The 18,428-nt window shown below is 49.7% G+C and overlaps 2 protein-coding genes across 2 annotated transcripts in view; both read right to left on the bottom strand.

Annotated features, from left to right (window-relative positions):
* RNF126 (ring finger protein 126) overlaps positions 1–18,428 on the bottom strand; it is a 767,042-nt gene that overhangs the window by 77,123 nt on the left and 671,491 nt on the right. The window lies entirely within an intron of this gene.
* NFIC (nuclear factor I C) overlaps positions 5–18,428 on the bottom strand; it is a gene marked incomplete at its 3' end in the record, with an annotated part of 80,658 nt that continues 62,234 nt past the window's right edge. Inside the window, exons 5-9 of the mRNA XM_083594731.1 lie at positions 17,153–17,276; positions 15,912–16,036; positions 12,315–12,437; positions 10,274–10,458; positions 5–52 (exon numbers count right to left, since the gene is read on the bottom strand). Of these exons, the coding sequence (XP_083450857.1) occupies positions 5–52; positions 10,274–10,458; positions 12,315–12,437; positions 15,912–16,036; positions 17,153–17,276 (605 nt within the window). The remainder of the gene's footprint in view (positions 53–10,273; positions 10,459–12,314; positions 12,438–15,911; positions 16,037–17,152; positions 17,277–18,428) is intronic.

The following is an 18,428-nucleotide window of genomic DNA, read 5'->3' as shown; positions in this document are numbered from 1 at the left end:
CGTCCTAGTCCCACGAAGCGGTTCGCAGGGGGTGTGCCTGGGGCGGAGTAGGCTGAGGAAGGGAAGGGGGGGAGAGGAAGAAAGGAGGGGGAACACAGCACGGTTTAGAAAAGAAACGCAAAAAAAACCCCTGACCACCAGTTCCTACCCATTCGTGGGGAAACCACCAGGAATAACCAACCTTCCTTCCTTCCTTCCTTCCTTCCTTCCTTCCTTCCTTCCTTCCTTCCTTCTTTCTTTCTTATCTTCCTTCCTTCCTTCCTTCCTTCCTTCCTTCCTTCCTTCCTTCCTTCCTTCCATTTTCCTTCCTTCCTTCCTTCCTTCCTTCCTTCCTTCCACCCATCTTCCTTCCTTCCTTCCTTCCTCTTCCTTCCTTCCAATCTTTCCTTCCTTCCTCCTTCCTTCCTTCCTTCCTTCCTTCCATCCATCCTTCCATCCATCCATCTTCCTTCCTTCCATCTTCCTTCCTTCCTTCCTTCCTTCCTTCCTTCCTTCCTTCCTTCCTTCTTATCTTCCTTCCTATCTTTCCTTCCTTCCTTCCATCCATCCTTCCATCTTTCCTTCCTTCCTTCCTTCCATCCATCCATCCTTCCATCTTTCCTTCCTTCCTTCAATTTATATTCCCCCCCCCCATCACAAAATCTCAGAGCGGCTCACAGGACAAAATACGAAATAAAAACCACAAGCAAACAGTTAAAACGAAAAACAGCAACCCACCTCCTTCCCACAAACACATTTAAGAGGCTGCAGAATGCCGGAAGGGACGGACTGCGCAGAAACGGAAAAGCCGACGGCGAAATTAAGAGAGCGAAATGACGAACTTGTTATAGAAGAAGGGGAGCCTATTTATAATATATTTATATATATTAACAGTCAAAGTAAAATGTGGGTGGGAGTAGAGATAAAAACAAGGGAACAAAAACAACAAAACGACGAGAGAAACTTTGCGTAATGAAGGCTTTCTTTCTTTCTTTCTTTCTTTCTTTCTTTCTTTCTTTCTTTCTTCCTTCCTTCCTTCCTTCCTTCCTTCCTTCCTTCCTTCCTTCCTTGTCCTTGCGGTTGCCCTGAGGGCACAGCAGAAATATTTGCTGCTGCCCCCTCTGCCCGCCAGGCTCTTAAACGTGCCAATCTACAATTTTATTTTATCTCTCCCTTTTTTTATTGCATCCGTTTCCCCCCCTATCGCCGAAGAATGGATGCTTTTGAATTCTGGCGCTGGAGGAGACTCTTGAGAGTCCCATGGACTGCAAGAAGATCCAACCTCTCCATTCTGAAGGAAATCAGCCCTGAGTGCTCACTGGAAGGACAGATCGTGAAGCTGAGGCTCCAATACTTTGGCCACCTCATGAGAAGAGAAGACTCCCTGGAAAAGACCCTGATGTTGGGAAAGATGGAGGGCGCAAGGAGAAGGGGACGACGGAGGACGAGATGGTGGGACAGTGTTCTCGAAGAGGCCAGCATGAGTTTGACCAAACTGCGGGAGGCAGTGGAAGACAGGAGGGCCTGGCGTGCTCTGGTCCAGGGGGTCACGAAGAGGCGGACACGACTAAATGACTAAACAACAAGCCCCCCTATCTTTCAAAGAGCTCGATGTGGTGTTCGTGCTCCTCATTACCATCTTCACAACGACCCTGCGAGGCCCGACAGGATGAAAGATCGTGACTGGCCCCAGGCAGAGTTCAAAATTTGCCAGGCTCGTTTTGCAACCGAGTGAAGATTCCTAGATCCCTGGACCTTGCCTGTTTTCCCACGCTAGCAAGGCCCCCTGCAGAATTCTACCCGTGATTATTTCATCCGTACAACCGGAATGAATTTCAGGAACCCAAAATTTGTCTTGAAAACTACAAGCTTCTAACCGCCTGGCCCCCCAAAATGGCAACTTAGAATCCACACAGTCCAAAGCAAACAGATCTAGATCAGTGTCTCAGCCTCAAAACACAACATTGCCTGCATTGGCTCCCAGTACATTTCCGAGCACAATTCAAAGTGTTGGCGCTGACCTTGAAAGCCCTAAACGGCCCAGTATCCCTGAAGGAGCGTCTCCACCCCCATCGTCCAGCCCGGACACCGTGGTCCATCTCCCGAGGGCCTTCTGGTAGTTCCCTCCCTGCGAGAAGCGAGGTTACAGGGAACCAAGCAGAGGGCCTTCTCAGTGGTGGCGCCCTCCCATCAGATGTTAAGGAGATAAAGAACTATTTGACTTTTTGAAGGCAGCCCTGTATGGGGAAGTTTCCAACACTTGAGTTTTAGTCTGGTTTTATATGGGTCGGAAGCCGCCCAGCGCGGCTGCGGCGACCCGGTCAGTTGGGCAGGATTCAAATTATCATTCATACGCTGTATTTTTCACTCTATAAGACGCACCAGACCACAAGACGCACGTAGTTTTTGGAGGAGGAGAACAAGAAAACAAATATTCTGAATCCCAGAAGCCAGAACAGCAAGAGGGATCGCTGCGCAGTGAAAGCAGCAATCCCTCTTGCTGTTCTGGCTTCTGGGATAGCTGCGCAGCTTGCATTCGCTCCGTAAGACGCGCACACATTTCCCCTTACTTTTTAGGAGGGGAAAAGTGAGTCTTATAGAGCAAAAAATACGGTAAGTATTATGTGGTTTCCCATTGTTTCCAGCTGTTTAAGGAAATGAAAAGGGACTTTATCACAGTGCCTGGTTGTGTAAAAAGGTGTTGCGATTTCTAGCTCATGGCAGAAGAACTGAGTGAGTTTTGTTTTAGATTCCAGTGTAAGCTTTTGGGTTAAAGGATGAAAACCTGTGTTCTTTTTTTAAGCTATAAGAAACATTCATTAAACAGGGTCATTGTGCACCAATTCTCATCAGTTTCAGACAGAATAGGGATGGAATGGTGAGAGTCTGCCAATATCTGAAGGGTCACAGGTGCCCTGTCAGGTATTTAAGAAGAATTCTCGGCCGCAAGGATGCTATTAGCCCAGAAGTGGAAATAAGAGATAACCCCGGGCAGAGAAGAAGGCAAACCAAGTTGATGGACGATGCCAAAATGGCAAAATTAACTGGGAAGCTCAGGAATCAAGAAGACAAGGACTTTGAAAAAGAACGGGGAAAGTTTATAATTTATATGCGAGACCATTGTAAGGAGGTTAAAACATTAGCAGGTCCAGCTCCGAGGGCCTTCTGGCAGTTCCCTCCCTGCGAGAAGCCAAGTTACAGGGAACCAGGCAGAGGGCCTTCTCGGTGGTGGCACCCTCCCATCAGATGTCAAGGAAATAAACAGCTTTCTGACTTTTAGAAGACACCTCAAAGCAGCCCTGTTTAGGGAAGTTTTTAATGTTTGGTATTTTTAATATTTTTAATATTAGGGGGACGCGGGTGGCGCTGTGGATAAAACCTCAGTGCCTAGGGCTTGCCGATCACATGGTCGGCGGTTCGAATCCCCGCGGCGGGGTGAGCTCCCGTTTTTCGGTCCCAGCGCCTGCCCACCTAGCAGTTCGAAAGCACCCTTAAGTGCAAGTAGATAAATAGGTACCGCTCTGGCAGGAAGGTAAACGGCGTTTCTGTGTGCTGCGCTGGTGCTGGCTCGCCAGAGCAGCTTCGTCACGCTGGCCACGTGACCCGGAAGTGTCTCCAGACAGCGCTGGCCCCCAGCCTCTTAACTGAGATGGGCGCACAACCCTAGAGTCGGACACGACTGGCCCGTACGGGCAGGGGTACCTTTACCTTTACCTTTATTTTTAATATTCTGTTGGGAGCTGCCCAGTGTGGCTGGGGAAACCCAGCCAGATGGGTGGGGGATTATTAATATTATTATTATTAATAATAATAATCAATGGAAGTCCCTCATTACCCAGATGCTCCTTTGGCTAGATCTGAGTCTGCAAGAGGCTGTTTCGGATCGACGAGCTGCAAAGCTTCTATTTAGCCGCAAACTATTCAGTTGCAAACCACCAGAAGGGACACTGTTTTGATTTCCACAGGTGCATTTTAAGCTAAGGTTACAGTCAGTCAGTCAGTCAGTTTTATTGCACATAGCCAAAGGCTGCTGCTAAGGTTACAAGACGTCCCCATTTCCTGGGGACAGCCCCCGGGTTTACAAATCAGCCCCCTGCCGAAATCCTATCTTTCCTGTTGAAGTTAAAAAGTGTCCCCGGATTCGTTGAAAAGAAATCTGGTAACCTTATTTTAAACCGGCCCTTTGCCCAAGCCCTTTCCCATTGGCAGATCGGGGCTGACGCTGTTTCGAACCCAGGTCTCCCCCACTGCTGCCGCCGCTGCCGCCCCTGAAAAAAACAACAACCCCCTCCTATGAAAAGCGCTGCCATGCTTCGAATCCCACCCCTCTCCGAAAAATGAAAACGCAATACTGCGGTCTGTGAGTGTGTCTGGATTTGGAGGTTTGGGGGGGTGGGCGAAATTGGGCATGGCTGCTGGGGCATTTGGGAGGGGGCGGGCGGGAGTCGGGATCGGGTTTGGGGGGGGGCGTTTTTGAGGCTTGCTTACTGGGAGACGTCGGCGAAGTGGTCCCTCCCTCGGAAGTTGTCGCGATGGGTTTGGTGTCGGGTGAGATTGCCAGGCGGGGCAGACCCGGGGGTGGCGGCGGCGCCAACATCTGGGTGGAAAGGTAATGCCCGGGTACCTTCACTTGGCCACCTCCATTTAACTAGGGGGGGACACAAGATGGAAGACAAAAGAAGAGACACAAAGCTGGTTAACAGAGCCCTCAAAAGAGCCGCCCGGTGGAGAACCCCCCCACTTAGAAAAAACGGGGACGGCGGCCGGGCAGGATCAGGGAACACGGGCACCTCAGCCAGCTCAACTCGGCGTCCCCATTTGTGACACCCCCCCGGCAGCTGGTATTTCGAGGTTCTTTTAAATCAGAACCAGTGAAGGCGGTGAAGGTCCTGTGTGAGTGTCTGGAGGCGGTTGGAGGATGGATGGCGGCTAACGGATTGAGGTTGAATCCTGACAAGACAGAAGGATTGTTATGGGGGGACAGGGGGCGGGCAGGTGTGGGGGACTCCCTGGTCCTGAATGGGGTGACTGTGTCCCTGAAGGACCAGGTGCGCAGCCTAGGAGTCATTATTGACTCACGGCTATCCATGGAGGCGCAGGTTAATTCTGTGTCCAGGGCGGCTCCGTCTGGTACGCAGGATGAGACCCTCCCTGCCCACAGACTGTCTGGCCAGAGTGGTGCATGCTCTGGTTTTCTCCCGCTTGGACTACTGCAATGCGCTCTACGTGGGGCTACCTTGGAAGGTGACCCGGAAACTGCAATTAATCCAGAATGCGGCAGCCAGACTGGGGACTGGGAGTGGAGACCATATAACACTGGTCCTGAAAGACCTACATTGGCTCCCAGTACGTTTCTGAGCACAATTCAAAGGGTTGGTGCTGACCTTGAAAGCCCTAAACAGCCCAGTATCCCTGAAGGAGCATCTCCACCCTCATTGTTCAGCTCAGACACTGAGGTCCAGCGCCGAGGGCCTTCTGGCGGTTCCCTCCCTGTGAGAAGTGAGGTTACAGGGAACCAGGCAGAGGGCCTTCTCAGTGGTGGCTCCTGCCCTGTGGAACGCCCTCCCATCAGATGTCAAGGAGATAAACAACTATCTGACTTTTAGAAGACATCTGAAGGCAGCCCTGTTTAGGGAAGCTTTTAACGCTTGATGTTTTATCGTGCTTTTAGATTTTTGTTGGGAGTTGCCCAGAGTGGCTGGGGAAGCCCAGCCAGATGGGTGAGGTATAAATATTATTATTATTATTATTATTATTATTATTATTATTATTAGGTGATGGTGGTGGAATTTAGGCAAAAGGCTATTGCTGGACTGTTAAGCTTTGCTTTGCGGCATTTGAAAACGCATTCCTTTATTTTATCGTTTTATTTTATTTTATTTTAGGATCAGTAGGGTGCAGTTGCAAAAGCTGGAATAAAGATCGAGGGAGGGAAGCGATCCGTGGACCCCCCCCCCCTATATTTATGAGAAGGGCAGGGGAAAACCACATGCTGCTAGTGGGCGGGGCCAGAGGCAAAATGGGCGGGGCGACAAATGCAAATTCTGGCTTTATGCAGTAGGCTAGTTTCTTGCATGGACTTTCTCACAAACACACATACAGATCCGTCCGGTCTACTACCCCTAGAGTCGCAAGAGAGCGCCGGGACTAAAATAGTTTACCCAAAACTTCACTCTTGTGGTTTATCCCCACGACGGCTACTCAAGCTGGGTTTTAGTAAAGCAAGCAATTTAATTAAACGATATCGAGCGACAGAACAACTCGGCCACAATAAGGAAATTCTGCCCATGGTACGACTTATTCCCCACCTAGACGTTTTGACTCTTTGCCGCCCTGTTTGCATAACTTAATAATTCCAAAATATAGACGCGCTTTGACTCTCGCAAGACTGAATATACTGAATATACTCGAGGGACGATTCCAAAAAACCCCAGTGGGAAAAACGCTTATGTCCCTGTGGAGATGTCAGTCGCGAATCGGCGGCTCACATCCTTCCGGCCTGCACTCTTTACAAAGATTTGAGGAGCAAAGTTATCACCCCTCTTTTATTGTCCATTCCGGGTCGCCCAACCACTGTTACAGTCTCCATTCCCTTGGCAGATCAAGATGAATAGGCGATAGATAGCAAAAGTTGCAAGGTTTTTATCCGGAGCGATTGGAATAAGACCCACCATTTGACAATTGATCCGAACCCCCAAAATGTAATTTAACTTTTTCCCTTTATCCTCTGTATACAGCGGTACCTTGGTCCCCAAATGCCTTGGTTCTCAAACACCTTGGTTCCCAAACGCCTTGGTTCCCAAACGCCGCAAACCAGGAAAAGTGTTCTAGTTTTTGAACGTTTTTTGGAAGCCGGACGTCCGGCGCGGCTTCCGATTGTGCACAGAAAGCAGCCAATCGGAAGCCGTGCCTCGGCCGCCAAATGTTTTCGGACTTCCGAAAACATGATTGTATTTTAATGGGGGGGGGGAGGCAAAAACAAAGACTAGTTTTCCCCGGTATTCTGGATACATTCAGGAAAACCCAGACGTACTTCAACCCTATGCAGAGAGACGATACCCAAGGAAATAAAACAGGAGCAAATATGGAAGAGAGAGCTGGACCATCAAGAAGGCTGATGGCCGAAGAATGCATGCTTTTGAATTCTGGTGCTGGAGGAGACTCTTGAGAGTCCCACGGACTGCAAGAAGATCCAACCTCTCCATTCTGAAGGAAATCAGCCCTGAGTGCTCACTGGAAGGACAGATCCTGAAGCTGAGGCTCCAAGACTTTGGCCACCTCATGAGAAGAGAAGACTCCCTGGAAAAGACCCTGATGTTGGGAAAGATGGAGGGCGCAAGGAGAAGGGGACGACGGAGGGCGAGATGGTGGGACAGTGTTCTCGAAGCTACCAGCATGAGTTTGACCAAACTGCGGGAGGCAGTGGAAGACAGGAGGGCCTGGCGTGCTCTGGTCCAGGGGGCCACGAAGAGGCGGACACAACTGAACAACAACAACAAAAGTTTTTTTCACAGGTAACATTGGCTCGTAAATGCAGTGTGTGTTTTGGGGAAGTGGGGGCCGGGCCTCCTCTATTCCCCCCCCCAGCTTCCCTGCAGGCAGCCTGAGCAGTAGGTATGTACCCCTTTGATGGGACCACCTGCTGGTGATGGAGCTGGGAGCCCACCAGGGTGGAGAACAGCCTCGCAGCAAAGGAAGATGCACATCAAAGATGCCTTTATATGTTATGCATACCGACGGCCAGACCCGTCTGTGTGTGTGTGTGTTTGTGTGATGGTTGCAGAAGGCAGGGAGAGTTTGATTTGGAGACTGCTGGAGATTCCCAGCTTCAAAGCAGTCCAAAATCTCCCTCTGGCTTTCCCCCTCTCGTAACACGCCATGCTGCTGCCCCATCTCGCTGCGATCGAACCCAATCTTTCTACTTCTCTTTTCGGCGATCCCTCATAGCCGATTGCCTTCCATAAACACGGTCTTAGCAGTGAGTCCGTAAATGACTGTGGAGGCCAAGTTTGGATCCCCACGTCCTTCCACAGTGGGGACATAGGTTTCTGGGCGGGAGTTGATCCCGGTGAGGGTTTGCCAAGCGTGCCTTCCTCTTGGCACGTTTCTCCCTTGCATCCTGAGTTCGAGTGTCTTCAAAGCCCACGACACCTTTGGGAAAGGCTGTTCTCCAACTGGAGCGCTCGCAGGCCAGTGTTTCCCAGTTGTCGGTGTTTATACTACATTTTTAAAGCTTTTCCTTGAGATCTCTTTTGTTGGCCACCAACATTACGCTCTCCGTTTTTAAGTTCGGAACAGAGGAGTTGCTTCGGAAGACGATAATCTGGCTATGCAACGACTGCCGCACGGATGTTACTAGCCCAGAGACGGAAATAAGATAAAGTCCCTACCAGAGAATAATGGCAAACTAAGCTGATGGACTGAAGGGACGCGGGTGGCGCTGTGGGTTAAACCACAGAGCCTAGGACTTGCCGATCGGAAGGTCGGCGGTTCGAATCCCCGCAACGACGGGGTGAGCTCCCGTTGCTCGGTCCCTGCTCCTGCCAATCTAGCAGTTCGAAAGCACGTCAAAGTGCAAGTAGATAAATAGGTACCTCTCCGGCGGGAAGGTAAACGGCGTTTCCGTGCATTGCTCTGGTTCGCCAGAAGCGGCTTAGTCCTGCTGGCCACATGACCCGGAAGCTGTACGCCGGCTCCCTCGGCCAATAAAGTGAGATGAGCGCCACAACCCCAGAGTCGGCCACGACTGGACCTAATGGTCAGGGGTCCCTTTACCTTTACCTTTAAGCTGATGGACTAAGCCTTGCCGACCCCTGATCCATCCCATCTTCTGTGTAAGCAATGCCCCCCTTTCTCACACCTGCTGGTCCTTATAACAATCCCCTGTTTAAGAACCGGTTCCCGAGCTTGACTTTTTCCTCTGCCCTCCTAGTTCCCCTTTCCTTGTGTGTCGTGCTTTTGCTCTTGTAGATTCTAAGCCGCGGCTCCCTTGACCCACGCCATTATTTCTGTGGCACCCCTGTGGGGCTCAGGAGCCCAGCTTTGTCCCCCTCCTTGCCTGCAGAGCTGGCAGCCCCTCACCCTTTTTTTGAACACCCTCCCTTGTTGCCAGCGGCACCCCTGAACATCATTCAAGACACCCCAGGGTGCCACGACACACTGAATCACTGTATTACACCCTGGAACAAGGTGTCATATGCCCAAAAAGCAGCAAGTGTCCCAGGGCATTATGGGAAACTCCAAAGCTGCCCCCTGCCAGTCGAAGAGAAGTCACAGGAGTGCTGCTGTCGCCCCCCATAAGATATCTGTGTGCCCCAACACGGGCAAGGGAGCCTCCTCTTTCGCCACCGACACAGCCTGTCCCGATGCACAGACAGCTCCCTTTTAATAATAATAATAATAATAATAACAATAATAATAATAATAAATTTTATTTATACCCCGCCCTCCCCAGCCAGAGCCGGGCTCAGGGCGGCTAACACCATCAAAATTACAGTAAAAACATAATAATAATTACCATATTTTTTGCTCTATATAACTCACTTTTTCCCTCCTAAAAAGTAAGGGGAAATGTGTGTGCGTCTTATGGAGCGAATGCAGGCTGCGCAGCTATCCCAGAAGCCAGAACAGCAAGAGGGATTGCTGCTTTCGCTGCGCAGCGATCCCTCTTGCTGTTCTGGCTTCTGAGATTCAGAATATTTTTTTTCTTGTTTTCCTCCTCCAAAAACTAGGTGTGTCTTGTGGTCTGGTGCGTCTTATAGAGCGAAAAATACGGTAAAAAAACCCCAAATTAAAATACAGGTTAAAATGCAGCCTCATTTTAAAAGTAGCCCATAGATCAAAACCGTAAGGGGAGGGAAACATAAGGGTCAGACTGAGTCCAAATCAAAGGCCAGGCGGAACAGCTCTGTCTTGCAGGCCCTGCGAAAGATGTCAAGTCCTGCAGGGCCCTGGTCTCTTGTGACAGAGTGTTCCACTAAGTCGGGGCCAGTACTGAAAAGGCCCTGGCCCTAGTTGAGACCAATCTAACCACCTTGCGACCTCCAAAAGGTTTGGGAAGTTTCAGCCTGGCATAATGCGCTTTTCTACACACAGCCGCTTGGAAACCGCCGCAGCCTGAACAATCCGCTAGTCCTCAAGAGGGTGAGGAAAAACCGCGCAGGGGAGAGGGGCAGCAGTGCGGTATCTACGGGGGCCTTGAGAAGAGCGAGTTGAGAGAGACCGCCGAGCTGGCAAGTCACAGGACTCCCCCGAACCCCAAAACCACACGGGGACGAGACACGCGGTTCCTTACCGGTCCCGGCTGCTGATTGGACGGGTCGCAGGCCAGCGAGACGAGGTCTTTGAGAGGGTCCTGAGGGTTCAGGTGCGGCGGGTACCGTATGGCTGTGTGTTGGAAGTAAGTGGAGGCCGTCTGGGGCAGGATCGAGGTGGTGGGGAAATGTAGCGCGGAGGAAGGGTGAGGGCTTCGGGCAATACCTGCAGGGGACGACAGATAATAATAATAATAATAATAATAATAATAATAATAATAATAATAATTTATTATTTATACCCCGCCCATCTGGCTGGGTTTCCCCAGCCACTCTGGGCGGCTTCCAAAAAAAATATTAAAATTCTGTAATACATCAAACGTTAAAAGCTTCCCTAAACAGGGCTGCCTTCAGATGTCTTCTAAAAGTCTGGTAGCTGTTGTCCTCTTTGACATCTGAAGGGAGGGCACTCCACAGGGAGGGTGCCACTACCGAGAAGGCCCTCTGCCTGGTTCCCTGTAACTTGGCTTCTCGCAGGGAGGGAACCGCCAGAAGGCCCTCGGAGCTGGACCTCAGTGTCTGGGATGGACGATGGGGGTGGAGACGCTCCTTCAGGTATACTGGGCCGAGGCCGTTTAGGGCCTTCAAGGTCAGCACCAACACTTTGAATTGTGCTCGGAAACGTACTGGGAGCCAGTGTAGGTCTTTCAGGACCGGTGTTATATGGTCTCGGCGGCTGCTCCCAGTCCCCAGTCTGGCTGCCGCATTCTGGATTAGTTGTAGTTTCAAAGGGAGCACCATATAGAGCGCATGGCAGTAGTCCAAGCGGGAGATAACCAGAGCATGCACCACTCTGGCCAGACAGTCCGCGGGCAGGGAGGGTCTCAGCCTGTGTACCAGATGGAGCTGGTAAACAGCCGCCCTGGACACAGAACTGATCTGCGCCTCCATGGACAGCTGTGAGTCCAGAATGACTCCCAGGCTGCACACCTGGTCCTTCAGGAGCACAGTCACCCCACTCAGGACCAGGGAATCCTCCACACTTGCCCGCCTCTTGTCCCCCCAAAACAGTACTTCTGTCTTGTCAGGTAGAGAGGAGACTGGGTTGTCGGCCTCGCTGCAACATCCCCGGACCCCCGCCCGGGGCGCCTCTGCGGAGACCACCGCCCTGGCCTTCTTTCCTGCTACAACCTTGCCTCCCTGTTCCCCAGTCTCCGTGGGAAAGCCAATTTTTTAAAAATCCACCCGGATATTTTAATCCTCAAAAGGAGGGCATGTCCTGGAAAAAGAGGACACATGGCAACTGGGTGGGGGCACAGGTGTTTCCCCTCATTCCTGGTCAAAGATGGAGCATCTCTTCTCCTCCCCGCCATGCGCAGTAGGAAATGCTACTTTTATTAAATTACGTTTATTAAATTTATCAGCTGGGAATCACAAGGCCGTTTGCGGCAGAAAAGAATTCTGGGAACTGTAGTTTGCTGAGGATGTTCAGAGCGCCCTAGCAGAAACAAGGGAGAGAACGTCCTTAGGAGAAAGGAAAGGCTTTCAAAAGTTGTGCCTGAAGCAACTTGAGTCAAAAAATAAGAGGTGGGCTGTGCCAATTTGGACGGCTGGGACTAAGGAATCACATACCGCATTTTTCGCTCTATAAGACGCACTTTTCCCCTCCTAAAAAGTAAGGGGAAATGTGTGTGCGTCTTACGGAGCGAATGCAGGCTGCGCAGCTATCCCAGAAGCCAGAACAGCAAGAGGGATTGCTGCTTTCGCTGTGCAGCGATTCCTCTTGCTCTTCTGGCTTCTGAGATTCAGAATATTTTTTTTCTTGTTTTCCTCCTCCAAAAACTAGCTGCGTCTTGTGGTCTGGTGCGTCTTATAGAGCGAAAAATACGGTATATATTTTGAGTCTCTGCAAGCAGAAAGCTAGCAGTGCAAGGACTCACTGCTACTTTTCTGCTTGCGAGGGGTTTCAAACGAGACGGCTTCCCTGCAACACAGACACATGAACCCGAAGTGACACATTCCAGCTTTAGGGAGAATTCTCCTGCCTTATTTTGCCCCCTTCCTTGGCGACCCCCGACCTACCGCTGTGTACGGCGATGACGGGACGGTGGTGTTGTGTAAAACTGCTCAGCCGGGGTGAAGTATCTTGCGGAGATGGACTGTTGAAGGGAGACTTGTCCATATCTGGCTTTTTCGGAGAAATCCCTGGGGAGGAATATGAGGAAGAGTCGATGTGTTTATCTGCAGCAACAGGCCCCCTAAGTTCTGCACCTTGTGCCCTCTAAGTGTGCTTTCCAAGGCGCCTATTAATTTTTTATTTTTAATGATTTATACCAGGCATAGGCAAACTCTGGCCCTCCAGATGTTTGGGACTACAAATCCCATCATCCCTAGCAAACAGGAGCAGTGATCAGGGATGATGGGAATCGTAGTCCCAAACATCTGGGGCGCCGGAGTTTGCCTACACCTGATTTATATTTTTCCATTACAATTTTTCGCATTTCAATAAATACAGCCATAACATTCACAACCATCAACTTCCCTTCCTCCCCTTCTCCGGTTTCATTCATTTATCAACTGCATATTCTAATCACGCCCCCCCATGCTCACATTTCTCTCTCCCCCCTATATCTTCAATACTTGTAAAAGCCATTTGCACGTTCAGAATGTAGGCACCCTGTATATAAAAAGGAGCAAACCAGTGATATTTTAGGGGCCCATGACTTACATCCTAGGAGCCTACACAACATAAAACACTGGATGTAGGTTTTATTTTATTGGTTTTTTATCTTGTATTTTGGAAGTGTGCATCCAGTTTTTCCCCTTTAATTTTTCTGGGGCCCCCAAGAGAGTGGGGCCCTAAGCTGGAGCTTGCTTAGCTTATACGTAAATCCGGTACTGAATATCAGGTGCGGCTCTGATTTAATTCATGAAACTCATCCGCCATTCGATGGCAGAAGAGAAACCGGCTTCTGTCATTCCGGGACTGTCCCTGGAAAACAGGAGACTTGGAGGAGATGGGAGAGAACTGTTTAGTTTGGAAGGAACCTTTCCAGATAATCTATTCCACAACCCCTTGCAATGCAGGAAACTTTTGCTCAAACCCACGACCTTGAGAATTAAAGAGCCTACCTGTCGCAGCTCTGTCTGAGTCTTGGGCAAGCCTGACCAATAATTTTTAAAACTCCCAAGATCAGTGATGACGATGAGTCTTTATTAAAACTGTATACCGCCCCAAACCCACCCGGTCTCAGTTCACTGACTAATATGACAATATAAAAATGGAAAATACCGTATTTTTTGCTCTATAAGACCCACATTTCCCACCTAAAAAGTAAGGGGAAATGTGTGTGCGTCTTATGGAGTGAATGCAGGCTGCGCAGCTATCCCAGAAGCCAGAACAGCAAGAGGGATTGCTGCTTTCACTGCACAGCGCTCCCTCTTGCTGTTCTGGCTTCTGGGATTCGGAATATTTTTTTTCTTGTTTTCCTCCTCCAAAAACTAGGTCCGTCTTATGGTCTGGTGCGTCTTATAGAGCGAAAAATATGGTGCATGAGCGATGGCTCACACAGAATACCATTTAAAAGAAAAAATCTTTTTAAAAAATTAAACTTATGAATACCTGGAAGAACTTTGACATCACAGGCCGGGCTCCTAAATCACTCCCCCCTGCCTTATACGTAAATCTGACACTGTGTGTGACACCATGCAGAGGGGACCAACTGACCAGAGGGCTGGCACCCACGTGCCCCTGAGCTTAAGAAGGCTGGCAACTCCTGCCATCTCCGACGTCCTCCGACGGGGTGGAAGACAGGGCAGAGAGAGGGTTAATCTCCTCTTGGATTAGCCCCTGCCCTCTCGGCAGCGATTTATCTGGGGCAGTCGTTTTACGCGGCGCCACTAAAGGGTTTAGCTCTCCCCCAGACGTTCATTGAGAAGGATTTTACAACCAGAACATCCAGTCCGGGATTGAAATAAAGCTCTTCTCGCAGAGGATCCAAACACGTCTCTCGTTGGAGGGGAAACGGCGGCCGGCAGGGAGAGCAGGGGTGGGGAATCCCTGAGGTTCCCCACCAGCCAAATGCAGAAAGATGCTTCTGGGGATGGGACATGGGTGGCGCTGTGGGTTAAACCACAGAGCCTAGGACTTGCCGATCAGAAGGTCGGCAGTTCGAATCCCCGCAATGACGGGGTGAGCTCCCGTTGCTCGGTCCCTGCTCCGGCCAACCTAGCAGTTCGAAAGCACATCAAGGTGCAAGTAGATAAATAGGTACTGCTCCGGCGGGAAGGTAAACAGCATTTCCGTGCGCTGCTCTGGTTTGCCAGAAGCGGCTTAGTCCTGCTGGCCACATGACCCGGAAGCTGTACGCCGGCTCCTTTGGCCAGTAAGATGAGATGAGCACCGCAACCCCAGAGTCGGCCACAACTGGACCTAATGGTCAGGGGTCCCTTTGCCTTTTCACTTTTGGGGATAGATTTGCAAGCTAACAATAGGGGAATGTGGGGAATAATAAATTTTTGAATGGGTTTTAATTGAGATGGATAAGATTTTGGAACGCAGAAATTAAGTAAAAAAAAGCAAACCTTTCATTCTAGCATGCAGGGGGTGGGACCCACCTAATTATATAATTCGGCATCTGAATGATTAGGAATAGTAATTGTACAGTGGGAACTTGCTTTTTCAAGTGCTTTGGAAGCTGAATGATTCAGAACCCGGACACCGGAAACCCGGAATGTTTTTGAACATGTCTCAGAAGTCGAACACCATAAAGAAGGCTGATTGCCGAAGAATGGATGCTTTTGAATTCTGCTGCTGGAGGAGACTCTTGAGAGTCCCATGGACTGCAAGAAGATCAAACCTCTCCATTCTGAAGGAAATCAGCCCTGAGTGCTCACTAGAAGGACAGATCCTGAAGCTGAGGCTCCAAGACTTTGGCCACCTCATGAGAAGAGAAGACTCCCGGGAAAAGACCCTGATGTTGGGAAAGATGGAGGGAACAAGGAGAAGGGGACGACAGAGGACGAGATGGTGGGACAGTGTTCTCGAAGCTGCTAATATGAGTTTGACCAAACTGGGGGAGGCAGTGGAAGACAGGAGGGCCTGGCGTGCTCTGGTCCAGGGGGTCACGAAGAGGCGGACACGACTAAACGACTAAACAACAACAACAGGAGAAAAACACTTATGTCCCTGTGGAGACGGCAGTCCCGAATCGGTGGCACATGCCCTTCTGCCTTGCCCTCTTTATAAAGACTTGAGGAATGAGATTATCACCCCTCTTTTATTGTCCATTCCGGGTCACCCAGTCACTGCCCCAGTGTCCTTTCTCTTGGCAGATCAAGATGAGCAGATGACAACAAAGGTGGCAAGGCTTTTAGCTGCGGCGATCAGAATCAGGTCCACTCTTTGACTCTTGATTCAAAATGCATTCTATATAATTGACTTTTTTATTTCAAATCTTTGTATATCGTATTGTTGTTTTATTGCTGCGGCCGACGGCTGATGCAAATAAAGATTAATTCATTCCTGCTGCTCCCTCAATATTTACCAGTTTCTCCTCTCTGCAGCCTCTGGACTGTGCCCTTCTACAAACCTCTGTTCTAAATCTATACTGGCCTCCTCTTCTCAGGAAGGTGCAGCCCCTGAAGGTTTCGGGGCATCCCGGCTCCCCTCCGACTTACCCCCTTCCATGTCTTCCGTCCAATTGCGGCTGCTACTCGTGGGGGAGCTGGGCGACGTGTAATATTCGCCCCCCGGGCTGCCGTCCAGGTCGTCCTCCATCGAGCCGGACTTATGACGTTTACTCCTGAGGTGAGGCAGAAGTGGGAAGAGAAGTTAGCATTCGGGTTGTTAACGGAGAAATCTGAGGGCTCCCTTGGACAAAAAACAAGGACACCAGCCAGGCATACCAAAGCAAAACAGCAGCCAGTCGGCTTGGTCTTTACTGAAGACTGTCGCGACAGGACTCCCACCTGCCACCAGGTGGAACAAGATGGAACCCCCGAACATAAGAGAACCCAAACTTTTATTAGCTACTAATCCCCATGTTAGGGATGTGGGTGGCGCTGTGGGTTAAACCACAGAGCCTAGGACTTGCTGATCAGAAGGTCGGCGGTTCGAATCCCTGCGACAGGGTGAGCTCCCGTTGCTCGGTCCCTGCTCCTGCCCACCTAGCAGTTCAAAAGCACCTCAAAGTGCAAGTAGATAAATAGGTACCAGAAAATTAAAAACACGATAAAACACCAAACATTAAAAGCTTCCCTAAACAGGGCTGCCTTCAGATGTCTTCTAAAAGGTCTTTATCTCCTTGACATCTGATGGGTGCCACCACCAAGAAGGCCATTTGGCGATTAGCTTTTCTATCTATCTATCTATCTATCTATCTATCTATCTATCTATCTATGGGACACGGGTGGCGCTGTGGGTTAAACCACAGAGCCTAGGACTTGCCGATCAGAAGGTCAGCGGTTCGAATCCCCGCAATGACGGGGTGAGCTCCCATTGCTTGATCCCTGCTCCTGCCAACCTAGCAGTTCAAAATCACACCAGTGCAAGTAGATCAATAGGTACCGCTCCGGCGGGAAGGGAAACAGCATTTCCGTGCGCTGCTCTGGTTCGCCAGAAGTGGCTAAGTCATGCTGGCCGCATGACCCCGAAGCTGTACGCCGGCTCCCTCGGCCAAGAAAGCGAGATGAGCGCCGCAACCCCAGAGTCGGCCACGACTGGACCTAATGGTCAGGGGTCCCTTTACCTTTACTAATCCCCATGTTAAAGGTAAAGGGACCCCTGACTGTTAGGTCCAGTCGTGGCCGACTCGGGGGTTGCGGCGTTCATTAGGAGAAGGCTGCGGGAAGGACGGGTTAGCAAGGGAAGGCGATGAAAGGGTGGGAACACAGCGCCACAACTCGAAGCCCGGACTCACCCACTGGACGAAGTACTGGGGAGCGTTCTTCTCATTCCCGTAGTTGAGGGGTTCAAGTCGTAGGCGAGGTGCCCCTGCAGCTCCCCAAGGGAGAAATTTGGCCCTGTGCCCGTCACCACCGGCGCTGCGGAGAAGGCAGAGAAAGGGGGTCAATGTTTGTTTATGTGCCCCACAACACCTGCAAGAATACTTTTGGGCCCAGAGATGGAAGCAGCAGGAACTCCCTACTCTGGAAGATTGGCAGATAGAGATGTTTGAATACGGTGGTACCTCGGGTTAAGTACTTAATTCGTTCCGGAGGTCCGTTCTTAACCTGAAACTGTTCTTTTTTTTTTTTTGAAAAATATTTATTAAGGTTTTACAGAAACAAATATACAAAAACACATAATAAAAGAAACAAAAAAAATATGAATAAACACACAGAAAAAATAAGAAAAATTAAAAACAATTCCATTTTTCATAACTTAAAATTCATTTGCTTGTTTCTTTGACTTCCTCACACCTCCCCTTCTTGTATTCCCATTTAAATAATCAAATCAGCAAATCCTTACCCTCTTTCATTTATCTTATCTCTATAACTTAACATTTTAAACCTGAAACTGTTCTTAACCTGAAGCACCACTTTAGCTAATGGGGCCTCCTGCTGCCGCCGCACCGCCGGAGCACAATTTCTGTTCTCATCCTGAAGCAAAGTTCTTAACCCGAGGTACTATTTCTGGGTTAGCGGAGTCTGTAACCTGAAGCGTATGTAACCCGAGGTACCACTGTATGTGGAGTTGGCAAAGCTGATGGGGAAGATCCGGAATCGGCACGACGAACTATTTCAAAAGGACTGGAGCAAATTTAGAATTTGTTTGAAAGAAAATGGCAAACACCTGAAAACGTTTGTAGGCTTGGCTTGAAAGGTTTGGTGACGTGAAATTAAGGAGCTGATTTACATATAGGAGCGTGAATGTTAAAAGAAGATATAAGGTGGTTATAGAAATGCGACGAATCCGTTAAAGATATGTGGAAGTCAGAAAGAGGGAGGGAAGGAGGTCAATGCTCTTTTTGAGCAATACTTCAAGTTATGGATTTGTGTCAATAAAAAAATAAAATTTTGTGTCAATAAAAAAATTAAAATAATGTTTAAAAAAAGAGAGAGAAAGGGGGTCAACAAGCTGTGAGTTGGGGGCCTCCAGTTTCCCGAGAAGGAAGCCTTTCGTCCCCGGCTGGCTGGGTCCTGAGTTCGAGGATCGTGTTTCCTCCGGAATCGCACTGGGATCAAGATGGCGGG

This window comes from Podarcis filfolensis (assembly GCF_964270895.1).
Source record: "Podarcis filfolensis genome assembly, chromosome: 18".
Taxonomy (NCBI): Eukaryota; Metazoa; Chordata; class Lepidosauria; order Squamata; family Lacertidae; genus Podarcis; species Podarcis filfolensis.
The sequence above is the reverse complement of the archived record's forward strand: the minus strand, read 5'-3'. Positions and strand labels throughout refer to the sequence as shown.